We start from the raw sequence: 24,547 nt of genomic DNA on the forward strand, positions 1-24,547 counted from the left end.
CTCCAGGAGTTCCTGGGCATGGTAAACTTTTACCATCGGTTCCTGCCCCGCATCGCCCAGCTCCTGCGCCCCTTGCACGAGGCCCTCCGAGGGAAGCCGGGCAAAGGTGACGTTACCTGGACCGAGCAGATGGACGCGGCATTCGCAGGCACGAAGCTCGCCTTGGCTAACGCCACCATGCTCGCGCACCCGGCGCCCGATGCACCGATCGCCCTCACCACCGACGCCTCGGACTACGCGGTGGGCGTGGTGCACGAGCAATGGGTGTGTGGTTCTTGGCAACCGCTGGCGTTCTTCAGCCGGCAGCTTCGCCCGCCCGAACGCTGCTATAGTACCTTCGACCGTGAGTTGCTCGGGCTTCACCTGGCGGTCAGGCACTTCCGCCATCTGCTCGAGGGCCGTGCGTTCACGGCCTTCGTCGACCACAAGCCACTGGTCCTCGCGATGGGCAAGGTCACCGAGCCGTGGTCGGCCCGGCAGCAGCGTCACCTCTCGGCCGTGTCCGAATATACAACGGACATCCGGCACGTCGCCGGCAAAGACAACGCCATGGCCGACTGTCTTTCTCGGGCCAGCGCGAACGCGGTCCACCTCGGCGTGGACTTCGCGCTCATGGCGGCCGACCAGACCACCCACACCTCGGTGCAGGCCCTCCGGGTGGCGGACACGGGCCTCCGCCTGGCCGACATCCCCTTCGCGGACACTGTCCTGCTCTGCGACGTCTCCCAGGGCCAGGCTCGCCCCATCGTGCCCGTTACCTGGCAGCGCCGCATCTTCGCCTCCATCCACGGCCTTTCTCACCCGGGCCGGAAAGCTTCTCAGAAGCTGGTGTCGGCACGTTTCGTCTGGCACGGCCTTCGACGGGACATCCGCGACTGGGCCAACGCCTGCACGGCCTGCCAGCGGGCCAAGGTCCACCGCCACACCCAGGCCCCGCTGGCACCTTTCACCATGCCTGAACGGCGTTTCGACCCTGTCCACGTGGACCTGGTGGGTCCCCGGCCCCCATCCCCGGTTCACCCACCTGCTCACCATGGTGGACAGGACCACCAGGTGGCCGGAGGCCGTGCCCCTCACCTCCACCACCACCGCCGACGTGGCGCAGGCGTTCATCGCCACCTGGGTCGCGTGCTTCGGCGCACCGGCGGACATCTCGTCCGACCGCGGCCCACAGTTCACGTCCGAACTTTGGGGCGCGGTCGCCCGCTCGTTGGGGGTCATGCTGCACCGCACCACGGCCTACCACCCCCAAGCCAACGGGTTGTGCGAGCGGTTTCACCGCTCCATGAAGGCCGCAATCATGGCCGGCCTTCAGGACGACGGTTGGGCCGACAGGCTGCCGTGGGTCCTTTTGGGCCTCCGCACGGCCCCCAAAGAGGACCTCCGGGCATCCGCCGCCGAGCTCGTCTACGGCCAGCCGCTCCACGTCCCGGGCGAGTTCGTGCCCGATGCTACCAGTCCCTGGTCCGCCGCACACCAGCGCTCGGACCTCCAGGAGGCCGCCCGGCGATTTGCCCCCGTGCCAACGTCCCGCCACGGTGGCCCCCAGTCCTACGTCCCCCCGGTGCTTCGCACAGCGGAGTACGTCTTTGTGCGTCATGACGCACACCGGGGGCAACTCCGGCCGCCGTACGACGGGCCCTTCCGGGTCCTGCGACGGGGTGACAAGTCATTCGTCATCGACTTCGGCGGCCGGTCGGACCGGATTTCGGTGGACCGCCTCAAACCGGCGCACGTGGACGTCGACCGACCACCACGGTTGGCCCTTCCTCCGCGGCGACGCCGCCCCCCGTCCACAGATCCCCCCGCTCGACCACCCACCACCACATCGGACCCCCCCCCCCTCACGACCCTCCAGGGGTCGCTTCGGCCGGGTCATCCGGACCCCCCTTAAATTGAGCCTGCCGGTGCAGGTCGATTCTGGAGGGGCGTGTGTAGCGGTTTCCACTGGATGTACACAATCGCCTTGCACCTGCCAGGACGTGGCCAGGGCGCAATCGCCATGCCGGGCTCATCCGGACGGGCCCAGACGCGCCTCTCCCGGGCACGCCCGGTCTCGTCTTACCCTGGCATGCCCGCTCTCGCCTTTCCAGGGCTCGCCCAGAACGCCCGGGCATGCCCGCTCTCGCCTTTTTTTCCCTTTTTTTTCCTTTTTTTTTCTTTTTTTTCTTTTTTTTTTGTATACTGAATCGAGGCTCGTGAAAGAGCTAACATTTACTTCACAAACAAATCGACCAGACAAACAAAATACACAAAAAGAGGGAGCGGAAGACAAGATGGGGGAGAAAAGGGGAAGCACACAAACACAACATCCGAGAGCAGGGAGATGTGTGGAAGGGAGAGGGCCCGGGGGGAGGAGGCATGGGAAGGGGGGGGGAGGGAGAAGTATAAAGCACATGGACACCAAGGACTTCCAGGACAAAAATTGGTATTTCAAAAAGGGGAATTGGGGTGAAATTAGCGGGGGTAGAAAAGATCAAGGTTTTGGATGGGGGAAGATAAGAGATGGTGGTGAACAGCTGTTTTAAAGACCTGGAGGGTGGAGTGGGATTGAAGAGAGTGAGGGAGTTTGTTCCGGAGGTGGGAGAAAAGAGGCATGAAGGAGTGAAGGTGAGCAGAGAGTCTTGATTTTGGCAGTTTAACCAAAAGAGGGTTGCAGGCAGATCTTGTGCGACCTGTAGGAATATTTGCAGGACAGAGCCCAGAGAGAGCTGGGGGGGCAAGGCCAGAGAGGAGTCGGTAGAAGACGGAAAGACCACCAACCTGCCTGCGGTGAGTGAGTGTGAGGCCCTTGGAGTTACCTTCATCGCGGGAGATTCCAATGATTCTGAATGCTTTGGTTTCAACAGCGCGAAGGCGAGCTAGGTGTGAGGCAGGAGCACCAGCCCAGAGGGGAGAGCAGTATTCCATTGAGCTGCGGATGAAAGCCTTGTATGTGGTGAGGAGCTCAGGTGTGCCAAGGAAGGACTTCGCACGACGGAGGATGCCCAGTCGGCGACTGGCTTTGGAGGCCAGATTTGAAATGTGGTTTTTCCAGGAAAGATCATGGCAGATAGTGAGACCCAAAAGCTTGAGTGACAGAACTTCTTGGAGAGGATTATTCAGAAAGTGGATGGGAGGGTTGTCCAGTCGGTCTTTTCAGAGAGACATCGTAAGAGTGTGAGATTTGTCAGGATTGAAAGACATGTTCCACTTGTTTGCCCAGTCTGTGATTTTGTCAAGGTCTGCAGAGAGTGAGGAGGCTGCAGACTGCCGATCTGAGGGATGAAGAATGGAGCGACAGAGAGTAGAGTCGTCAGCAAAGAGATAGAGAGGATTTTCAAGAGAGTCAGAGAGATCATTGATGAAGACCAGAAAAAGCACAGGGCCCAGAACACTGCCTTGGGGAACTCCAGCCTGAACAGGAAGAGGAGATGAGAGAAACCCATTCAGGGCCACACGTTGACTACGACTAGAGGGGAAGTCCGCCAGCCATGCGTGGAGATTTCCATGGATACCAAAAGAGGAGAGTTTGGTGAGCAGAGCGGGGTGCCAGACTGTATCGAAGGCATGTGAAGCCTTTCCAGGGCTCGCCCAGAGCGTCCGGGCATGCCCGCTCTCGCCTTTCCAGGGCTCGCCCAGAGCGTCCGGGCATGCCCGCTCTCGCCTTTCCAGGGCTCGCCCAGAGCGCCCGGGCATGCCCAGCCTCGACTTGCCAGGCCGCGTCCAGGACGCCCGGGCATGTCCAGACTCGCCTTTCCAGGACTCGCCCTTGACACCCGGGCATGCCCGGTCTCGCTTTTCCCGGGCAAACGCTCCGGCATATATGTGTATATATTGTTACAGGTCACGGACAGATGTTATAGACCGAGCGGTGGTGTAAGACCGCGACCTAACAAAACTCACCCGATTCACCCAGAACTTTGGCCGTATCGCACCGTAGCTGCTCAATGAGGGAAAAGACAAAAACGACGCAATGCAAGAGGAAAAGGAATTAAAACGAGAAGACGTACAGACGAGTAATGGGGTTTATTATTTACACACACAAGCAAAAAGGAGCAATCAAGTTTTATTTACAACACAAGACGCAGGTGACACAGGGAAAATACTAGCTTACCTACAGACTTAATTAAATACCCAGGGACAGAACAAACAAAACAAACTCACGTATACAAGAAGGGTGGAAAGGCAGGAGGTGGATGGCCGGAGGGAGAGGGAGGTCCAAGGGGGTCCCGCAGCACCACCAGCGCGTTTAGCAGCCGCCGTTCCTCTTCGGCCCTGCTCCAAACCGCCGTTCAGGCCCCCTTTGGCGGTTGGGTGTTCTTGCTGCTGCGGCCTCCGTCCGCTGCGTTCCCAGGACTTGTCTGGTCCAAACCCTCAACTCTTTCTTGTTTCTCTCACTCCTCACCACCGACTCCTCACCGCAACCAACTGACCACCGACTCCACTGACTGACTCTTCACGACTCTCTCTTGACGACCAACTCCCTCTGGCAACCGACTCAGACCAGCTCAGACCAACTGTGCAACCACCTCTCTACTCACTTCCGTGCGCGCCTTCTTATAGCGCCTCCGGCGATTAAGCCGCCGGCGTTCCGGACACGCCCATCGGGGTGCTCACCTCGGCCCTGGTTGGTCGCGCGACCCTCGGGCTCCGCCCTCGATGACGACGGGCGGGTTCGCCCCTCCTCCCCTCTATGACGAGGTGGAGACACGCCTTTCTTCCCCGACTCGAGCCTCGTGGTCAATGGTGGTTATTGGAGGGGAGGTGATTGGGAATCGAGGGCTCAGCAATGACGAGAGGGGGATGTAATATGAAATGGAGATTTTGGGGATGGGAAGGAAAGGGGATCTATTCTCTTTCACTGGTGCAATGGAGTATTTCAATTAATGGAAGACACAGCCTTACGCTAATACACATAATAAGGATATAACTGTCAAAAAAAAAGATATATCGTGTCCTGCATGTATGTTTTATGGACTAACTACGGGAACGCCCTTTGACCTTTATACAACCACAACGGAGGGAGGAGGGGTGGTATTTTACAACAACCTTTTACAACAACATTTTACCACCACAACAAAATAAAAAAACATTCTCATATCCACAACAATATTGTTACGGACACGACTTATTAAGATGTTATGATGGGCCGAGCGGAATGGCCGCCGTGTTCGCACAAGTTACCCGATTCCACTCGAACGTTGGCCAAATCGCGCTATGCTAAATCAATTAAGGAAAGGACACAACGGCTGGGATTAAATGACACGACACCAGGGGTACAGTTCTCAAGACCTCCGGAGGAGGTTATAATATTTGTATGCGGAACGTTTAGATTACAAGGACAAGAGGTACAGCATAGGAAGGTGGGCACTTAATCACGGTCTTATAGTAGCCCCGGCAGACCACAGATAAACAGGACAAGACTGACTCACACAGGGATTGATGGCAAGGAAGGGCAGGTAGTCGATGGACAGCACAAGGTGCACCTTGGCTCAGGGACAGGATCCACACGGTCCGGTCCAGATATGCGGGGAGGTATCGTCGCGCTGGAGGTGGTGTCTGGTTCTCTTCAAGCTGGGGGCGCATCTCACGTCACCTCCGGTAAGTCGCTGCCTATATCCAGCGGGGAGTGACACGCCCTCGGCTCGTTAGCTCCGCCCCAGATGGAATCGGCCCGCCGCTTCTTATTGGGTGCGGGGGGGTTACCGGGCTCCACCCTTGACGAGGAGCTGACAGTCAGCCCCTTCGTGGTAACCCCGTAACCTGGAGGTAACCTGGAGCACATGGGCAATGGCGGCTAACCGAGCCGGAGTGAGGACGCCCACTCCCCGCACCGCTGCCGCGCCGCCCCCGCTGTGGTTGTAGTTGTTGTTGTTGTTATAGTTCCATGAGATGATGGGAGGATGCGGAGAAGAGGTTGTGGGGAGGTATTGGGAGGTCCTAAACTCACTACTGGTGCCATACAATCACATTCTGGTGCAACGAAGAGTCAGAATTAATGGAAACGAGTCCTTAACTGACATAGACTAAGAATAACTAGTAAGATGTCCGAAAGTTGTCTACGTGAGATGCGGTGGACCTGGGCACGACATTTAATGGGGGAAAAAGGGGAAGGTCGGTTCTACAGAGTGTTGTTTACAGACAATGGGACTAGGGAATGGGGGATTGGGGATAGTTGGGGAGTATTGGGGAAATAGGGGAATATTTACAAGCGGATATGGACGGAGGCCAAATCCCATATCCACAACATTGCACCGTTCTCTACCCTCGGGGCGGCCCGACCCGATAAATTTTTACCTACTTTAGTGTGGCACTCAGATGTAGTTCCCTCTACTATTAACTCTACCCTGAGTGCGACAGTTTTACAGATGTTCACAAATGAGTAAATATGTCCCCCTGCGACGTTGCACCCTTCTCCTCACAGAAACACACCCACAGGATAACCGAATCGCGGAAAGAATCCTCAAACTAAACATACAGCCGGTAGGGAGCATTATTTACACAAGACTACGCTGATATTTACACTACGATCCAGGACCTGTTTTTGGAGGAACACATGCAGATGTTATGCATAGAGAGAGCACGCATGCCAGCATCGATACACCAACCCACGAGTGCTCTGTGGCCTTACGGCCTTTAATAATGTGCAGAGCACCCCTTCCAAGCACCAAAAGCACCACCCCATAACACAGTCAGCACCATCCGGTGCACCAATAAAGTGCTCAACAATCACCGGTGGTGTCGCAGCTGGCCGATGTTCTGCCGCTGGTCTTGCCTTCGTGTGGTGCACTTGGCCTTCTGGCTTCTTTAAAAAATAAAGAAAGGCGCCAACCGCGTCCATTTCTTTATTGTGGCCGTCAGGGGGCCAACTATTAGTGGTTCACCTGTCTGGCATAGGTGCCACGTTGACCCATAGGTCCATCAACGGGTGGTGCTTGCCCGCAAAAGACTGCGGTCCATGGTGGGCGGCCACAACCATTGCGGTCCATATGGTGTATCGATCCCGGCAGCAAGCAGCGAAAGTGCAGGCCCACAACTGCGGAGCCAGCACCTCTCTTTCCTCTCTCTCTGCCCCAAAGCCAGATCCTCGGAGGTGGGAGACAAAAGAAGAAGACAAGTGAGTAAGGTGGTAAGGGCGCAAAAGTGCACGCAATACAAGGTAATGCACACTGGGGGCACATGGGAACCAGGTGAGACAGGTACGTTCCTACCGTACGCCCCCCCCCCCCACCAGGTAACCTACATTGCCCCCCCCTTACCCCTTACTGTATCCACAAAACACAACACTACCCATAAACATCTACTTTACAAATCAACAAACGTCCCTACTGTCTTCCCCGTTCCTCCCATAAACCAAATTCGTCTTCTCTCCCTCCTAACCAATCAAATTTGCCATTTCCAACTCTCATCAAAATTTGCCATCTCCAACTCAACATCAAAATTTGCCATCACCAATTCATCATCAGTCCCTCCTAAGGAGGGAGAGATCGAATCACCCCAATGTCTCATCCACGTCGTGATGCGTCTCACCAATCCACACAGCAATTCTCTTTTCCTGCACACAAAACAAAGAAACACAGGTGTGGAGTCATCATCTCACCTCAGGTAAGTGGCTGCGTATGGTGCGACAGGTTCATCAATCCTAACTATTTCCTAAATGACTTTAACAACTTTACATTACCCGGGGTCTTTCTCCTGCCAAACCATTGGCCCTCTTACACTATGGGTTCTAAAAACCAATTCCCATTGACCAAACTGTGGTGCTTTTCAATTTGGGGTCTCACTCCCCCGATTCATCTCCCGGTGCCCTCGCACAATTTCTGGGCCGCGACGTGTAGCTCTCCCAGCAGGTCTACCCACCTGCACACCTCCACCACTGCAGTTGCCTCCGAGCTTACCTGCTCCTTACCCTACCCTAACTACCTGGGGAAGGCCCTCTGGCGCTCTCCCCACTCGGTGCCCTCTCTGGCACTGGGCTACCCGGGTCCGTCCTCCGGATCCTCGGGCCCCATCCACAACTCTACCGGCTCCCAGAGCCCACCTGCGGCCTCACCTGGCCGACATCCTCACAGTGGTGGAGTGCCCAACCAACTACACACACTAAAAGGCTACACGCCCAGCCATTTCCACAACACTAATGCACCCATCCAAATATCATTCTGTCACCCGCACCACAAATGCCAATATCCAACCACAATTTACCTATACCCTCTACCTAACACTTACACTACCCGCCCCGGGTACTCGTGAAAGGGGGTCCACTCTTCCCCCATCCACACCTTCGCACCATGCACACCACTCCGTACCACTTACTCCATGTACTCCACACACCTGTACTTGCACACCTGTGCTCTCATACTTGGTGCCGCCTGCACCCTTCTCTCCCCAAGCGCATTCGCGCTGATCCACACACTCACTACTCATACACTGCTCCACACACCTGTCCAGTTCTCACACACACGGCATCATCTCAGCTAACTACTCCCCTCTGAAACTTGCGCTTCCCAGTCGTCCCTTTAAACTATTGCGCTCCCTCGTCATTATAATCCACACTAATCTACCTGCGTCCCCTCTACAGGTATCAGTCACTGACTAACCTTAACGTCACCTAATGTCATCTTCTAGGGCCCTATCAATATAACCTAACCCACCCGGGCTAGTTTTCACTGCCATAAACCCCATAATCTATAGCGCATTTGCCCCACCTATATGGGAAGGGTGGCAGGGATGCCACCCTTACCCACCGGGCCCATTGCTCACTACCAATTTGCACATCAAATTTCAACAAATCAAAAATTTGCCAATCACTACCCATCATCTGCCAATCATTACTGCCATTCCTTTGCCAATCATCAAATTTTGTTTTTTTCTAATTTTGGGGCCAAAACACTAACCTCATCCCACAGTCTACTCACTAATGCCTCTCGGTGCGCCAATTCCTGTCCAAAGCCCGGCTTCGTAAAGCCGAGCAATGAACGCGGGTTCTGTTGTGCCAGCGGCTGGACGCGTCCGGCACTCGGTGCAGGGACGGGGGCTTACCCGGGCCGAGATCCCACGCACCACCTCGGCGTGGAGCCATCCAATGTCCCGATCTCGACCTGCCGGCACGTCTCAACAAAACGTGGTCGCCATGACGACCCTTCCTATCCAGCTGCCCGCTCCGCCTATTGGAGCCCGGACGCGGCCGCTCCACGCGAGGCCCAGCATGGATCGCGCACGGCGGTCCTTTCGAACCCGCCGTGGCTCGGATCCCCGCTGGTTCTTGCGGCACGCGAAGCCCGGCACGCACCGAGGGCCCGCTTCAGCTAAAAGTCGACCTAACCTCTAACCCGGTTACCGTCGATGCCTCACCTGGATGCTTACAAGCATACGCTACCCCTTTCTTGCTCATACATCCAGCTGTTCCCATGCTCCTCGTCGTACCTTTTCTTACACACCTCGGTACACTCATTCCGCTCACCGACTTGGTCACACACCTGACCACCAAACACCTTGGCACACATTCGTCGCTCGCACACCTCACCAACACACCTCTTCGCGCCCCTTCCTCGGTCACCTCCTCTGTGACAATCACAGGTGTGCTCTCACTCGCACACCAAACCACGTGCCTCACTACCAATTCCAGCGTGCATTCCCACACACGCTCTACCATTCCAGGTGTGCTTCCTTTCTCACCTGTCACAACCAACTCACGCTCCGTGTCACTCTTACTACTCTCACCTCCACTCTTGACAACGCACTCACCCTTACTCCCGACAGCGCACTCTTTCCTCATGCACCTGTCCGTCACACCCCTTCCTCGCGCACACTCTTGCGCACACTCTCCCGTCACACCCTCTGTAACACTTACCACACCGCGCTTCCATGTGCTCCCTCGCACACGCGCTACGACCGACTCACTCTCGCCAGCACCCTCACTCCTTGGCACGCACTTTTTCCTCACACACCCCAGAGTCGGACTTTCTCGCACACCTCCTTTTTCGCACACCAGACCTGTCGCACACTTCACCCACGGCCTCTCACGAACACCCGGGTCCATCTCGACCCCCAAGCTTCTTAAATCACCTGGCGCATCATACGCACGACCATATTGGTCACCACTTACACCGGGTCCTCTTCCTCTTCGCTTCTCCTCCATCACCTGCGAATCCCTCATCCGATTAATGAGCACATCATCACGATCCAAACACAGACTTTGGACCAATTCTTTTACCTCCTCTTTTATCTCTTTCTTATCCTCTCTCCGTCGCTTCTTTATTTCGCTCACCCCTACTTCCACTTCTTCTAATTTCTGCTTCACCTCTTTTATGTCCCGGTACGTCTCCTCCAGCTCGTCCTCTAAGGTTACCTTGACCGTTTCCATGTGCGTCCTCACCTGCCGGTCCTTCGTCTCCATTACCTCTATCACCTCGTCCAACCTCGTTGTCAGTCCCTCACGTACCATCTGACATTCCCTCTTCGTCGCTACCAAGTCATTTTTTAGGTCATTTTGTGTCGCTTTTAATCCTCCTATTACCGCTGTGTTCTTCTTTACCTGGTCCGTTAGTTCTTTTTGTCCCTCTGTCAGTTGTTATACTTCCTGCGTCAGGTCCTCTATGCCCCCTTGTAACTTTACAGTCCCCTTTCTCACCTCCTTCTCCATGTGCTCCTTACAGTGCCTCACCTCCTCGCGCACTGCTCCGACCTCCTCACTCACTCCTCTTCTGATCTCCTCTCCCATCACTTGCATCTCCAGCCCAGATGCCACCCTCATCTGCTCCATTTCCTCCCTGTGAGCATCCAGTTTGGTTTCTACCCCCATTCTAACCCCCTCTATCTGCTGCCCCATTTGTTTAACTTCCCTTTCCGCTTGGTCCCTCATGTCCCTCAATTTGCCTTCCATTCTGTTTTCTAACCCCTCTAACCCATTTTTCACCCCCTCTAACTGATTCTCCTGGGCAGCCATTCTGTTTTCTACCCCCGTTAACCCCTCCTGTATTTCCCCTAATCTATTATCTAATTTCCCAAATTTCTTGTCAAATCCCTTAAAATTATTGTCTAACCCCTCACCGGTACCCCTCGCTTCGTCCCTCATTACCCCCATTTGGCCCTCCAATCGCTCACCCTGAGCATCCATCCGCTTCCCCATTACCCCTAATTGCTCACTCTGAGCCCTCATTTCCTCCCTCATTTTCTCGCTATTCTGGGCCATAAGGGCCTTCATTTGTATGAAAAAAAGGTCCAAATCTACCAGCGGCGCTACTACGGTCGCGGGCGTGGGCGCCGTGGCCATGTGCGAGGCGCCATTTTGAGCGCCCGCAACCTCGTGCGCGACGACGCCATTTTGTGCGTCTGCTACCCTCACTGCTTCGCTCTCCTCATGTCCCTCAATTTGGTCCTGGATCAACCCTGCCTCACTCTCCTCTACCGGAACCCAGCCGTCTTGGTCTGCCATAGCGCGACTTTCAAAATTCGGGTTTTTATTTTTGTAAAACAAAATCAAATTTCGCCGTTATAATTTCGAGCGCGTGAAACGCGCTCCGGGACCTATCCCACTTCCCGACACCAATTGTTATGGACACGACTTATTAAGATGTTATGATGGGCCGAGCGGAATGGCCGCCGTGTTCGCACAAGTTACCCGATTCCACTCGAACGTTGGCCAAATCGCGCTATGCTAAATCAATTAAGGAAAGGACACCACGGCTGGGATTAAATGACAGGACACCAGGGGTACAGTTCTCAAGACCTCCGGAGGAGGTTATAATATTTGTATGCGGAACGTTTAGATTACAAGGACAAGAGGTACAGCATAGGAAGGTGGGCACTTAATCACGGTCTTATAGTAGCCCCGACAGACCACAGATAAACAGGACAAGACTGACTCACACAGGGATTGATGGCAAGGAAGGGCAGGTAGTCGATGGACAGCACAAAGTGCACCTTGGCTCAGGGACAGGATCCACACGGTCCGGTCCAGATATGCGGGGAGGTATCGTCGCGCTGGAGGTGGCGTCTGGTTCTCTTCAAGCTGGGGGCGCATCTCACGTCACCTCCGGTAAGTCGCTGCCTATATCCAGCGGGGAGTGACACGCCCTCGGCTCGTTAGCTCCGCCCCAGATGGAATCGGCCCGCCGCTTCTTATTGGGTGCGGGGGGGTTACCGGGCTCCGCCCTTGACGAGGAGCTGACAGTCAGCCCCTTCGTGGTAACCCCGTAACCTGGAGGTAACCTGGAGCACATGGTCAATGGCGGCTAACCGAGCCGGAGTGAGGACGCCCACTCCCCGCACCGCCGCCGCGCCGCCCCCGCTGTGGTTGTAGTTGTTGTTGTTGTTATAGTTCCATGAGATGATGGGAGGATGCGGAGATGAGGTTGTGGGGAGGTATTGGGAGGTCCTAAACTCACTACTGGTGCCATACAATCACATTCTGGTGCAACGAAGAGTCAGAATTAATGGAAACGAGTCCTTAACTGACATAGACTAAGAATAACTAGTAAGATGTCCGAAAGTTGTCTACGTGAGATGCGGTGGACCTGGGCACGACATTTAATGGGGGAAAAAGGGGAAGGTCGGTTCTACAGAGTGTTGTTTACAGACAATGGGACTAGGGAATGGGGGATTGGGGATAGTTGGGGAGTATTGGGGAAATAGGGGAATATTTACAAGCGGATATGGATGGAGGCCAAATCCCATATCCGCAACAATATATTGCTGCCCGATAAACGGGCTTTTCAGAGTACCCGAGTTTGATACGTGTAATAAAGCAACTCGGACGAATTTCCGTCTTTGGTCGCGTCAATTCTTTCGACTCGCGTTGGAGCACAGCTCCTTCAATATCAGCAGCTACTGCTATTATAGCAATCATAGATGTATCTATCTATCAGCAGCTACTAACCAGCGTTCCACATTCGTGTTTATACACTTATCAATCAGCAGCTACTGCTATTATAGCATTCATAGATGTTGAGTAGAGTTCAACACCAAGAGAATGTTGGTTGCCGTTTATTCATGTATCTATCATCACCTACTACTACATGTAGTGTAGCGCTCGTTTAATTTTTGACTAGAAATCCACAGCAATGATTATCACGTGAGGCTCTCCCGTTTGCCGATGTTATTTGGCTTCTCCTTCAGAATACCAACTGCAACAACTTCTTGAACTTCCGAGTGGGCCTCTTCTCGGCAGTAGGACTCTTAGAGTCTTACCGCAGGTACTGCATATCGGATATGACTCATCTGTGGTACTCAGCGCCTCAACACAGCCACAGAAATAGCACACATCTTCATAGCCAGCATAGCGGTCTTCATAGCGGTCCATGTAAATGGCGAGCGAGAGGGAAAACCCGCACACTAAAATATTCAACAACAACAACAACAACAACAACAACAACGTACATTAAAACTGTTATATTTCTTACCATCAAGCGTTCCTGACACGAGCTCAAAATACAGTTCGTCCAGAATGATATTTTCTGGCACTTTGACACCAACCCAGGCCTTTAGAACACTGCACGTTCGCCGAATTTGGCAAACAACGAACGCCATTTTCTTTCAAACTGTCGCGCACATGTAACTTGGCTCAGACTTGGCTTTGTACACGAGCACATACACAAAGACTTGACTTTGTACACGAGCACATACACAAAGACTGGCTTTGTATGCGAGCACATACACAAAGACTTGGCTTTGTACGCGAGCACATACAAAATTCGAACCTGTTTTCCACTGAGCGGGTACTGACTTTGCAAACAAAAAAAAAAAAAAACTTTTTTATGGGCGGACTACTTTTATGGGGCGGGCGGCAATGATAAACAGGAAAAAATTTTAACCAGCCTAAACTTATAAATAATTTTTAACTTCATTCCCACTTGCAGGGAATAGGGTGTCACTCCACTCCATCAGAGTCCACTGTACCTGCACCCACTGTAGAGGGAATTTTAAAATTCCCTCAAGATGATGGACCCAGCTTGCGTATATCATATTCCCATCAGGAAACGACTCGTTGTTATCCGGCAACGCCGGGTACTTTTGCTAGTCTATAATAATAAAAGGCAGTGTCTGTCGGTCCGTCCGTCTCCTCCATAACTCCAAAATCATAAAACCTAGCGGCCCTAAACTTTGCATGCATACACCTGGAACTCCAACAGATTGCCAGGATGAAAACTGGGTGTTTGGGTATGTTATAACACCATTTTTGAAGATGATTCATGAGGTACTCATAAGAAAAAAACCCGATGTGGTGGCTTACCAATATGGCGGCCCACATTCTTGGTCATCCCACTGCACCTCGCTGGGTTCTTAAGCCGCCATTTTGTTTCGGCCTACTCAAACGTGCCTTGCCTTGCCTTATCATTCAATAATTGAAGCATATTGTCACGTGACTACCCTTGGTGAACACCTTTGGGTAGCACGGAGGGCCAAACGAGCTTTAACTCCGAAGCGTTCAGTCCAGTGGCGGATAATAAGCGACGGGGGAAGCAAGACGGAGGGGAGACCGGAGCGCTTACCATCACGGATCACACTGCCAGTCCCCAAACCTGCAAAACATAACTCAAACGAAAACGGATTTAAAATGTCAAAAAATAACAGCTTTATTTAAATAAATGCCGGTACAAAGAAAATGCACAATAAACTAAATTCCTATACGGGACGTCCCCACAAACAGACTTGAAAACAGACGAAGGATAAAATAACCGGAAATAAATATGCATCTGTGTGCACTTAACTCACTGATGGGTGCGTCTTGCCAGGAATCGTCAAAGTCGTCTCAGGCCTTCGCAGTAAAATGCGCTCGCTCTTCCGCACAGTGCGTGGGCAGTAAAAACCAGGCCTTGAGGTGTGTCGCGCTCACTCCGGGCCTCGCGCGCGAAACAAACAGGAATTGTCACGCAGCTCGTCGTTCTTGCTTGGGGAAAACCGCAGCTCTCCGTCCGTGGCTCTTCCGCCTCACGAACACCAGCCCGATGCCGGAACACGGTGCTCGCGATGAATCCTCCCCGTGCAGAGACCGAAGCACAACCGTCCACTATCTCTTTTTGGAACTAGATGGTATTCATAGAATACTTACGCTGCGCAGTCAACTTGTTGCGAGCCAACTCTTCTGTTTTTGAACCTTTTTTTTCTTTGATCCAATATGGCTGCAAGACCACGTGAGCGATGACATCATAAATTTATATTCTCAAATATAATTGTTGCAGAGATCACGCTCAATACATTTCAATCTGATCAGAATAAGCGTTTTCCCTGTCGAATTATGACATTGTAGTGGTTACCTTATGCACATGTCGCGGTTACCTTATTCACTTATCCGCATGTGACGGTTACCATTACGATGGGTTTGTTCTAACCCACACACACGGGCGTTTGGTTGTGTCGTCGTGACGCACGTGCGGCTGTTGGAGCCACGCCCTACGAAGAGGGTGCTTGTTTTATATAAGCCGTTACGACTTCCGTTCGCTAGCAGTTGCTGGAGATTTCTGTACAATAAACTACCTCTTGTACCCAACGAAATGGCCTCTTCTTATCGTCTTCGGCAACCGCTAAACTGGTGACCCCGTTGCCCACGAACGTATTCGGGGGCCGAATGAACACGGCAGGATTGCGACCGCTATTTCTTCCACACTGGAGGGGCGAACCAGCTCCGGTACCCTCCGAAGGATGCCATTACGGGGCGTTGGCAGCACGGCTACTTCGTCGCCTTCGCGCACACAGGCCGAGTACTGCTACTTCGTCGCCTTCGCGCACACAGGCCGAGCACCGCTGCTCATCGCCTCCGCGCACACAGGCCGAGTACTGCCGCTCGCCACTCCTACAACTGCTCCTAAGGCGGATCCCGAGGCTGATGCTGCTGCACACCTCGTGGGCGCCGCCTCGCCCCGCCCACCACTCCCGCAACTCCTACTACTGCTCCTACGACGGATCCCGAGGCTGATGCTGCTGCTCGCCACTCCCGCAATTCCTACTGCTGCACCTACAACTGCTACCAGTGCTCAGCACCCGCGGCCCGGCTCTGTTCCACCCGCGGCCCGGCTCTGTTCCACCCACGGCCCAGCTCTGTTCCACCCGCGGCCTGGCTCGGTTCCACCCACGGCCCAGCTCTGTTCCACCCGCGAACTACGTACACGCCCGTGGCGTGCCTTCTGGGGGGGCGCATGTAGTGGTTACCTTATGCACATGTCGCGGTTACCTTATTCACTTATCCGCATGTGACGGTTACCATTACGATGGGTTTGTTCTAACCCACGCACACGGGCGTTTGGTTGTGTCGTCGTGACGCATGCGCGGCTGTTGGAGCCATGCCCTCCGAAGAGGGTGCTTGTTTTATATAAGCCGTTACGACTTCCGTTCGCTAGCAGTTGCTGGAGATTTCTGCACAATAAACTACCTCTTGTACCCAACGAAATGGCCTCTTCTTATCGTCTTCGGCAACCGCTAAAACATCATAATTATGGAACCAATGATGTCATCGTTAACAACACCTATTTCCCGTTCTTTACAATGAGCCATGTTGAAATTTTTTCCATGCAGCGGTTTTGGAGATATAGAGGTGCAACATTTTTCGGTTTTTCCAAGATGGCGCCTGTACCACATGACCTATGATGTCATGATTATGATTAAAATATTCTAAAGGAGGAGGCGCTCCTATGGTGAAATTTTCGTGTCTATTAGACCAACAGTTGCTGAATTTTTTTTTATAATGATCGGATGGATAAGTATTGTATTTGTCAAATTAAGATGTCATAACGAAGGCACCGATGACATCATCATTACATATCTTATTCCCCATGGGGAGTAGTTGACAATGAGCCAGGTCTCAATTTTTTCCATGGAGTGGTTTCAGAGATATAGAGGTGCGACGTTTTTCCAAGATAGCGCCTGAACCACATGAGATATGACATCATAATAATCATTAAAATATTCTGCAGGAGGAGGCCCTCCTATGGTGAAAATTTCATGTCAATCGGACCAACGGTTGCCGAGAAAATGAATTTTTAAAATGCAGACACAGCACACGGCACATGTACGCACAAGAATGCTTCATCCTGGTTTTCGCTTCGTGAGCGCTGGGTAACAAGAGGCTCAAGAGGGAACGTTCGCTCTCAATGCCCAGACGCCAGACGAACAAGGGGACGAGGAGAAGATGCCGGCATACAACCATCACTGCCAGTCCCAAATCCGAGAAGGGGGAGGAGAGGAGCAACAACGATCGTTCGCTATGGCATCCAGAACGAGAAGGGAAAATGTCTGCCGCTCCAACTACTTTGTACACACTGCTCTGACGCCATTTGTCAAGTCTTTATCGGTCTTCCCTGTCCTCTACTTCCTTCGACATTCATTTCCATCACTCTTCTCAACCAGTAACTTTAATCCTTCCTCAACACATGACCGAACCAGCTCAACCTGTTTCTCTTCACAGCATCCATCACAGGTTATATTCCCATCATCTTTCGCAATTCATCATTTGTCTTCCTCTCTCTCAACGATACCCTGCACATCCACCGAACCATTCGCATTTCCACCCTTTCCAGCCTTCGTTGCTGCTCTACATTCATTACCCATGTCTTGCTTTCATAAATCATAACACTTCTCACACATGCAGCATACACCTTTCCCTTCAGCTTCAACGACACTCCCCCTCCCCCCCCCCCCGCCCCCTCATCAGCACGCCACTCAGTTCCCGAAACTTCTTCCATGCACATCTCACTCCAGCAAGCATTGCTGAGTCTGATCCACCTTCTCCATTCAGCATGTCTCCTAGGTAGCAAAATGTTTTCACACCTTCCAGCTTCACGCTGTCTCCAAGATCCAACTCAACATTTCCTCCATCTGCAGCTCCCTCTGTGCACACCTCACATTTGAATGTAGCTGCCACACTGGTTAATGACCCTCTCAGCCCACTACATTTTTGATGAACCCACTCAGCGCACATTGAACATTGAATGGAGTTCACTCCGACACCCTTCCTGCACACAGCAGGTGGTCACTTCCCAGTTATTTCCACTTCACCACATGCTTTACCACTTGCCATCACCTTCGTTTTTCTTATATGCACCTTCAGACATTTTGTCTCCATACATTCCTTCTACTTGTTCATCTTCTCCTTCAGTCCATCCATACTTTCCGCCATCAACACCAGATCATCTGCATTCAACTCCCACGACAAACCCTCCTCTACATTCCGAGCCAGCACCTCCATCACAGCTACAAATAGTAGTGGACTTAGTACCGACCCCTGATGCAATCCCACCTTCAGCTCAAACTTACCACTTTTCCCGTGCTTTGTCCTTACAGCTGTGCATGCTCTCTCGTACACTGCCATCACCACTCTGATCAACCATTCCTCCACTCCTAACCTCCTCAATGCCCATGTCACTACTTCGCGTGGAACCCTATTGAATGCTTTCTCCAGATCAACAAACCCAAGAAACAACTCCGCCCTCTTCTCCATGTACTTCTCCTGCAACTGCGTTCAATAAAAAGCACATCTGTCGTTCCTCTTCCTGGCATAAATCCAAACTGCATTTCGTCGATCTTCACTTTCTTCCTTATCCTCCTCTCCAACACCCTTTCCATTACCTTCATGCCATGCTCCAATAACTTTATCGCTCGCTACGAGCCACAGACCAGAGGGTCACCTTTCCCCTTGTATTGAGGGACGAGGGTACTCAGTTCCCAAACCACTGGAATGCAGCCTTCTTTCACCACCAGATTACAGATCTCTGTCATTCCCTTCACACCTCAACTACCCGCTGCCTTCAACATATCTCCCACAACTGCCGTAGGCCCTCCTGCTTTTCTACTCATCATTGCTTTTATCGCTTGCTCAACTTCCTTCTCCGTTATCTTCTCTGCCGGTCCAAAAACTGGATTACTCTCGATGTTGCCGTCCCATTCATTCTCTGCATTGAACAGCATTTCCATATATCTCTTCCATCTCCCTTTAATTCCATCTGGGTCCACAAGGATTTGTCCCACTTCATCCTTCAAGCAACTCACCCCCATCACATCGCACCTCTCTTTTGCTATCTGCTTTGCAATCCTGAATACCACTCTCTGACCCTCTTCCGAATCCAAGCGTTTTCTGAACATTTTCCTACATGCCTCCTGCGCTTTTGCTGCCTCTTTCTTTGCACCCTTCTTGGCTGCCTCATAACTTTCATGCTCTGCCTTTTCTTCCCCCGTACCCTTCGCCTTCTGCCACTCCTTGAACTTCTTCCTCTTCTCGTCAATCCTCTTTCCAAATTCATCATCCCACCACAATGTTTCCGAGTGCCTCGGTGGTCCTTTTGTCCATCCACATACCTCACCAACGGCTCTAAACAGACTATCTTTCATTGACATCCAACCACTTTCAAGCTCAACCACATCATCCTCTACCCTACTCAGCCTCTCTTTTAATGCCTCCCTTACTGTCACCTCTTTCAACCTCCACACCTTCATTCTCGGTTGGTACTTCACCCGCCGAGCTCTCCTCGCACCTTTCACCCTTATGTCGCAGACAACTAAGTGGTGCTGTGAAACAGCCTCCTCCCCCGGGATCACCTTTGTGTCCCAGAGGTGCCCCCTATCTCGCCTACGCACCATCAGGTAGTCAATGGTTGTCGTCGACCCACCAGATGTGTATGTAACAAGCTTATTATCCTCTTTCTGGAACTGAGTATTACAAAACAACAAATCAGCTCCATCAGCAAACTCCAAAATCCTTTCACCTACTCCATTCCTCACACCATATCCGCAACCCCCATGAACTCCCTCAAAACCGTCCATACTCCTTCCCACATGTCCATTTAGGTCTCCTCTGACCACAACAACTTCCTCATCTTTCACGTTTTCCATCAGCTTCTCTATCGCACACCAGAACTTGTCCTTCTCTTCATCACTCCGACCAACCTGCAGAGCATATCCTGAGATGACGTTCACCAAGAGCTTTCCAATCATTATTTTCACCATCATCAACCTTTCACTTACTCTAGTCACACTCACCACACTGTCTACTCCTCAGAAAACAGGACACCAACACCATTCACACCTTCCGGGCACCCTTGCCACACACACTTGTGTTTCTGTCCCTGCCTACCCTTCACCATTCTCACACCACTTCCCTCCATCTCGTCTCCTGCACACAACATATGTCCACTCTTCTTCTGACCAATACTTCCACCACTTCTCCTGATCTCCCTGTCATTGTCCCCACATTCTATGTCCCAAACCTCAAAAACCGATCTCCACGTGGGGCATCAGACGTTTCGTCGTCATAATTGGAGTGATTTCCACCCTTGCTTCGATCGGGTTCCCCACCTTGCTTTTTGACAAGAGGGGGTGAGGACCCCCACGGGGTACTTCGGGCTGTACCCTGCCCATATGTAATTGAATTGTCATGGTTCCCTTTTTGAGGCAATGTTTTATGGCAGGATGCCCTTCCTGACGCCAATCCTTTTCGTCGCCTATAACGACATGCGGGGATACGGTGTACCTATTCTAAACTGGGGTACACACTGGGAAAATTAAGAACAGGGATACAACACCACAACCAAAAGACCCAGAAGACGCAAAAGTCCCTGAAGACCTGTAACACCCAAAAGACCCTTTAGACCCATTAAACCCCAAGATCCTCAAGACTCTAAAGATCCTCAAGACCACTTTTACTTTGAAGACCCTTTCAATACTTTAGACACCTTGAGATCCCTTCACCATTCCAACCTTATATACCCTTTAAGCCTTTACACCCCTTAAGTCCCTTTCGACCACTTAGACCTCAACACCATTTAGACCCCTTGCACCTTTCAGACCGATTATACAGCTTGGACCCTTGGCTATTTAGACGTTGGAGCTTTGCAACACTTGGACATTTTTTGATTGCAAATAAATTACAAATAAATAATATCATCAATATTACAAATACATTCATACAAAACAAATGTTTGTATTATGAAATGTTTGTATTATGATTGGTGTAAATCATAGAAACTCAAGTTCAATAAAGTCATTATCCTCAGTTTAAACAAGTCCGTGCCTCTGCAGCAACGTGTGGTGAGTCGAGCGTAGCGAGCTGAACCTTGCGAGTATACAGTATATATAAATTTAGGTTGCCTGATTGTTTTTGCATCTCCATTCCTTGTATAACTATTTCGATAGGACGCAATTCCTGACCCGATTATATCATTTTGGATTGGTGCTTAACGGGCACAGTGTTGAATTGCAAAGTGCACCATTGAGCTGTGTGACTCATCTGCCATTCGCGAAAACTGGTCGAGTTATTACCAGCACCAAGAAGGAATCAAAATTCTTACTCAAACATCAGGCCTGGCCAGCAAGGTTGTGAAAGACTTCGGCCAAGCTTGTGGATTATATTTTGGCCGTTAAAGGCTTAGACTTAGTAGTTTTGTTTGGACACGTTTGTGGAATCTAAATTAAAGACTTTTAAAAACTCTTTTAATGTCAATTATTTTATAATTCTGATAAATATTACCATTATGAATCTGAATTACGCTACACAACACCAAATTATTTCACAAAAGAAAAATTTTAAAAATTTAAAATGTTTAAAATAATTGCGGAGGATTAACACAATTTGGTGGTGTGTTTTTGTCCTTTATTTCCTAGACTTGAGGATGTCGCAACACAATGTCCACCTGCAAGGTGGTGCCAATGCAAAGCCTGCAACCACTGTTGGTGCCAATTAAGTAGGCCTGGTGGGTGGCTCAATCGGAACGACGAGTACTCCTCCTTTACTGGCTGCTGAAGCAAAAAAGGTGGATTATCTTCAGGTGAAGAAAAGAGTTTTAACCAAGTAATCCAGTATCAATGGCCAGCAAAGCAGGTGGCCCACCATCTGTGGCTGGAGAAGCAGGGGCTGGCAATGCCCTGTCTGTGGCTGGGAAATCCACGCCTGTGGTCGGCAAAGATGCGGCCTCTCGCCCAACTCCTGTGGGCGGCAAATCTGTGTCTATGGCCGGCAAATCTGTGGCTGCTGGCTCAACTCCTGTGACCAGAAAATCCACGTATATGGCCAGCAAAGCTGTGGCCTCTGGCCGAGCATCTGTGGCTGGCAAATCAACAGCTGGTGGCACAGAATCTGTGCCTGGCAAGGCAACGGTCAGAGAAACAGTGTCTCTGGCCAGCAAAGCAGGGACCGGTGGAACGGTGTCTCTGGCCAGCAAAGCAGGGACCGGTGGAACGGTGTCTCTGGCCAGCAAAGCAGGGACCGGTGGAACGGTCTCTCTGGCCAGCAAAGTAGGGACCGGTGGAACGGTGTCTCTGGCCAGCAAAGCAGATACCGGTGGAACGGTGTCTCTGGCCAGAAAAGCAGGGGCTGTTGGAACGGTCTCTCTGGCCAGCAAAGCAGGGGCTGGTGGAACGGTCTCTCTGGCCAGCAAAACAGGGGCTGGTGGAACGGTCTCTCTGGCCAGCAAAGAAACAGCTGTTGGAACAGTGTCTCTGGCCAGAAAAGCAGGGGCTGGTGAACAGGCGTCTGTGTCCGACAAAGCAGCAGCCGATAGCCGAGCATCTGTGACCAGCAAAGCAGCGACCAGTACCCTGGCCCGAGCATCTGTGACCAGCAAAGCAGCGACCAGTACCCTGGCACCAGTGGCCGTTATAACACCAACCAGTGGCCCTGCATCTATGGCTGGCAAATCAACAGCTGCAAGGCCAGCATCGTTGAGCAACAAATCAGTGCCCAGTAGCCCGTCATCGGTGGTGAACAATGCAGCGACCGGTGGTCCGACATCAATGGCTAACAAAGCGGCAAACGGTGACCCAGCATTGATGGGGAAAAAAGGAGTTACAAGTGGTCCAGCATCGATGGCTGGGAAACCTGCAACAAATAGACTGGCCACAGAAGTAGGCACAGAAGTAGCAGGTAGAGCACCCAACACCTCTTTCCAAGATAAACTTTGTCCTGATGTCTATAAAAAGTTGAGCTGAGAATATAAAAAGTCCATATATAATCTGCCTTGTCGTGTTTTTTGTTTTTGTTTTTTTTGTATACATAATCGAGGCTCGTGAAATAGCTAACACTTATCACACAAACACATCAAACAGACAAACAACCAAAGTATATAAAAAGGGGAGCGGTGGACGAGATGGGGAGAGAAGGGGAAACACATAAACACAACATTTGTGAGGGACATCGGGAATGTGTGGGAGGGAGAGGGCTTGGGGGGAGGCAGCGTGGGATGGGGTGGGGTGGGAGTCGTGATGTATATTTTATTCAGACAATGAGAGTCATCAGCTTTTCCAAACATTTTTTTAATGAAAAATTGACTTTGTAATAAGTAACAGCTATGATATTTTTTACCTCCATTAACCTTCCCCAAATCCACCGCTTTCCAAATTTCCAGCTTTTCCTTCCATTCTGTGATAGAATGTTTGTGGCTGTATCCATCTTGTTCACCCACTGTGTCCCTCCCACCCCTCCCCCATATCATGCCAATAGTATCTATATATTTTCAGGTTATAACCCAATAAACTTTTCTGTATATTTTCAGGTTAGGCATATGTTACTGCAGGCATCATGAATATGTGAGGCTGTGTGAATCACCCTGATAACTTTTGTTATATCTGTGGGGAATACACTCCACGTAGCCAGTGCAAGAACCTTACCAAGAGGGTGAAAGCTGCTTTCAAGTATTATTTTGAATGTAAAGTTGGAGACCAAGACAAGAGCTGAGCACCTCATGTTTTCTGCACCGTGTGTAACTCGGGCCTTATGCAGTGAGTGGTTCAGTGGAAAAAGGAAGGGAATGCCTTTTGCTGTGCCAATGATATGGCGTGAGCCAACGAATCATCACTCTGAATGCTACTTTTGTATGACAAATATTGCTGCTTTCTCAACGAAAACAACAACAACAACAACAGGCATTTTAAGGACATTTTCCCTGCAAGAGCGGGGGTTAGCCTTGCGGTCCCCAGGACAATATTCTCCATTTTGCCCTATTTTCTGCATCTCTCCTTGTTAACCCCCTTGCCCGCATTTCTTCTTCCACCATCTTTAGCCAAGTCTTTCTCGGTCTTCCCCGTCCTCTACTTCCTTCTACATTCATTTCCATCACTCTTCTCAACCAGTCACTTTCATCCTTCCTCAACACATGACCAAACCATCTCAACCTGTTCCTCTTCACAGCATCCATCACAGGCTCTATTCCCATCATCTTTCGCAATTCATCATTTGTCTTCCTCTCTCTCAACGATACTCTGCACATCCACCGAACCATTCGCATTTCCACCCTTTCCAGCCTTCGTTGTTGCTCTACGTTCATTACCCATGTCTCGCTCCCATAAATCATAACACTTCTCACACATGCAGCATACACCTTTCCCTTCAGCTTCAACGACACTCCCCTCCTCATCAGCGCGCCACTCAGTTCCCGAAACTTCTTCCATGCACATCTCACTCGAGCAACCGCTGCCGAGTCTGATCCACCTTCTCCATTCAGCATGTCTCCTAGGTAACAAAATGTTTTCACACCTTCCAGCTTCACGCCGTCTCCAAGATCCAACTCAACATTTCCTCCATCTGCAGCTCCCTCTGTGCACACCTTACACTTGAATGTAGCGGCCACACTGGTTAATGACCCTCTCA

General features: G+C 51.4%; 1 protein-coding gene across 5 annotated transcripts in view; it reads left to right on the forward strand.

Annotated features, from left to right (window-relative positions):
• The window catches only part of LOC137438918 (sterile alpha motif domain-containing protein 9-like), a 53,168-nt gene that overhangs the window by 11,436 nt on the left and 17,185 nt on the right, over positions 1–24,547 (forward strand). For 2 of the 5 annotated variants that reach the window (XM_078767504.1, XM_078767505.1), the window contains exons 2-3: positions 21,568–21,968; positions 22,587–22,825. The exons of 2 other annotated variants lie outside the window; for them this stretch is intronic. In XM_078767504.1, the coding sequence (XP_078623630.1) occupies positions 21,769–21,968; positions 22,587–22,825 (439 nt within the window). In that variant the 5' untranslated portion in view covers positions 21,568–21,768. Of the gene's footprint in view, positions 1–21,567; positions 22,826–24,547 lie in introns of all 5 variants that reach the window. One more of the 5 variants, XM_078767503.1, reaches the window with a different exon arrangement.

Source organism: Myxine glutinosa, chromosome 13 (assembly GCF_964187855.1).
Source record: "Myxine glutinosa chromosome 13, kmMyxGlut1.1, whole genome shotgun sequence".
NCBI classification, from domain to species: Eukaryota; Metazoa; Chordata; class Myxini; order Myxiniformes; family Myxinidae; genus Myxine; species Myxine glutinosa.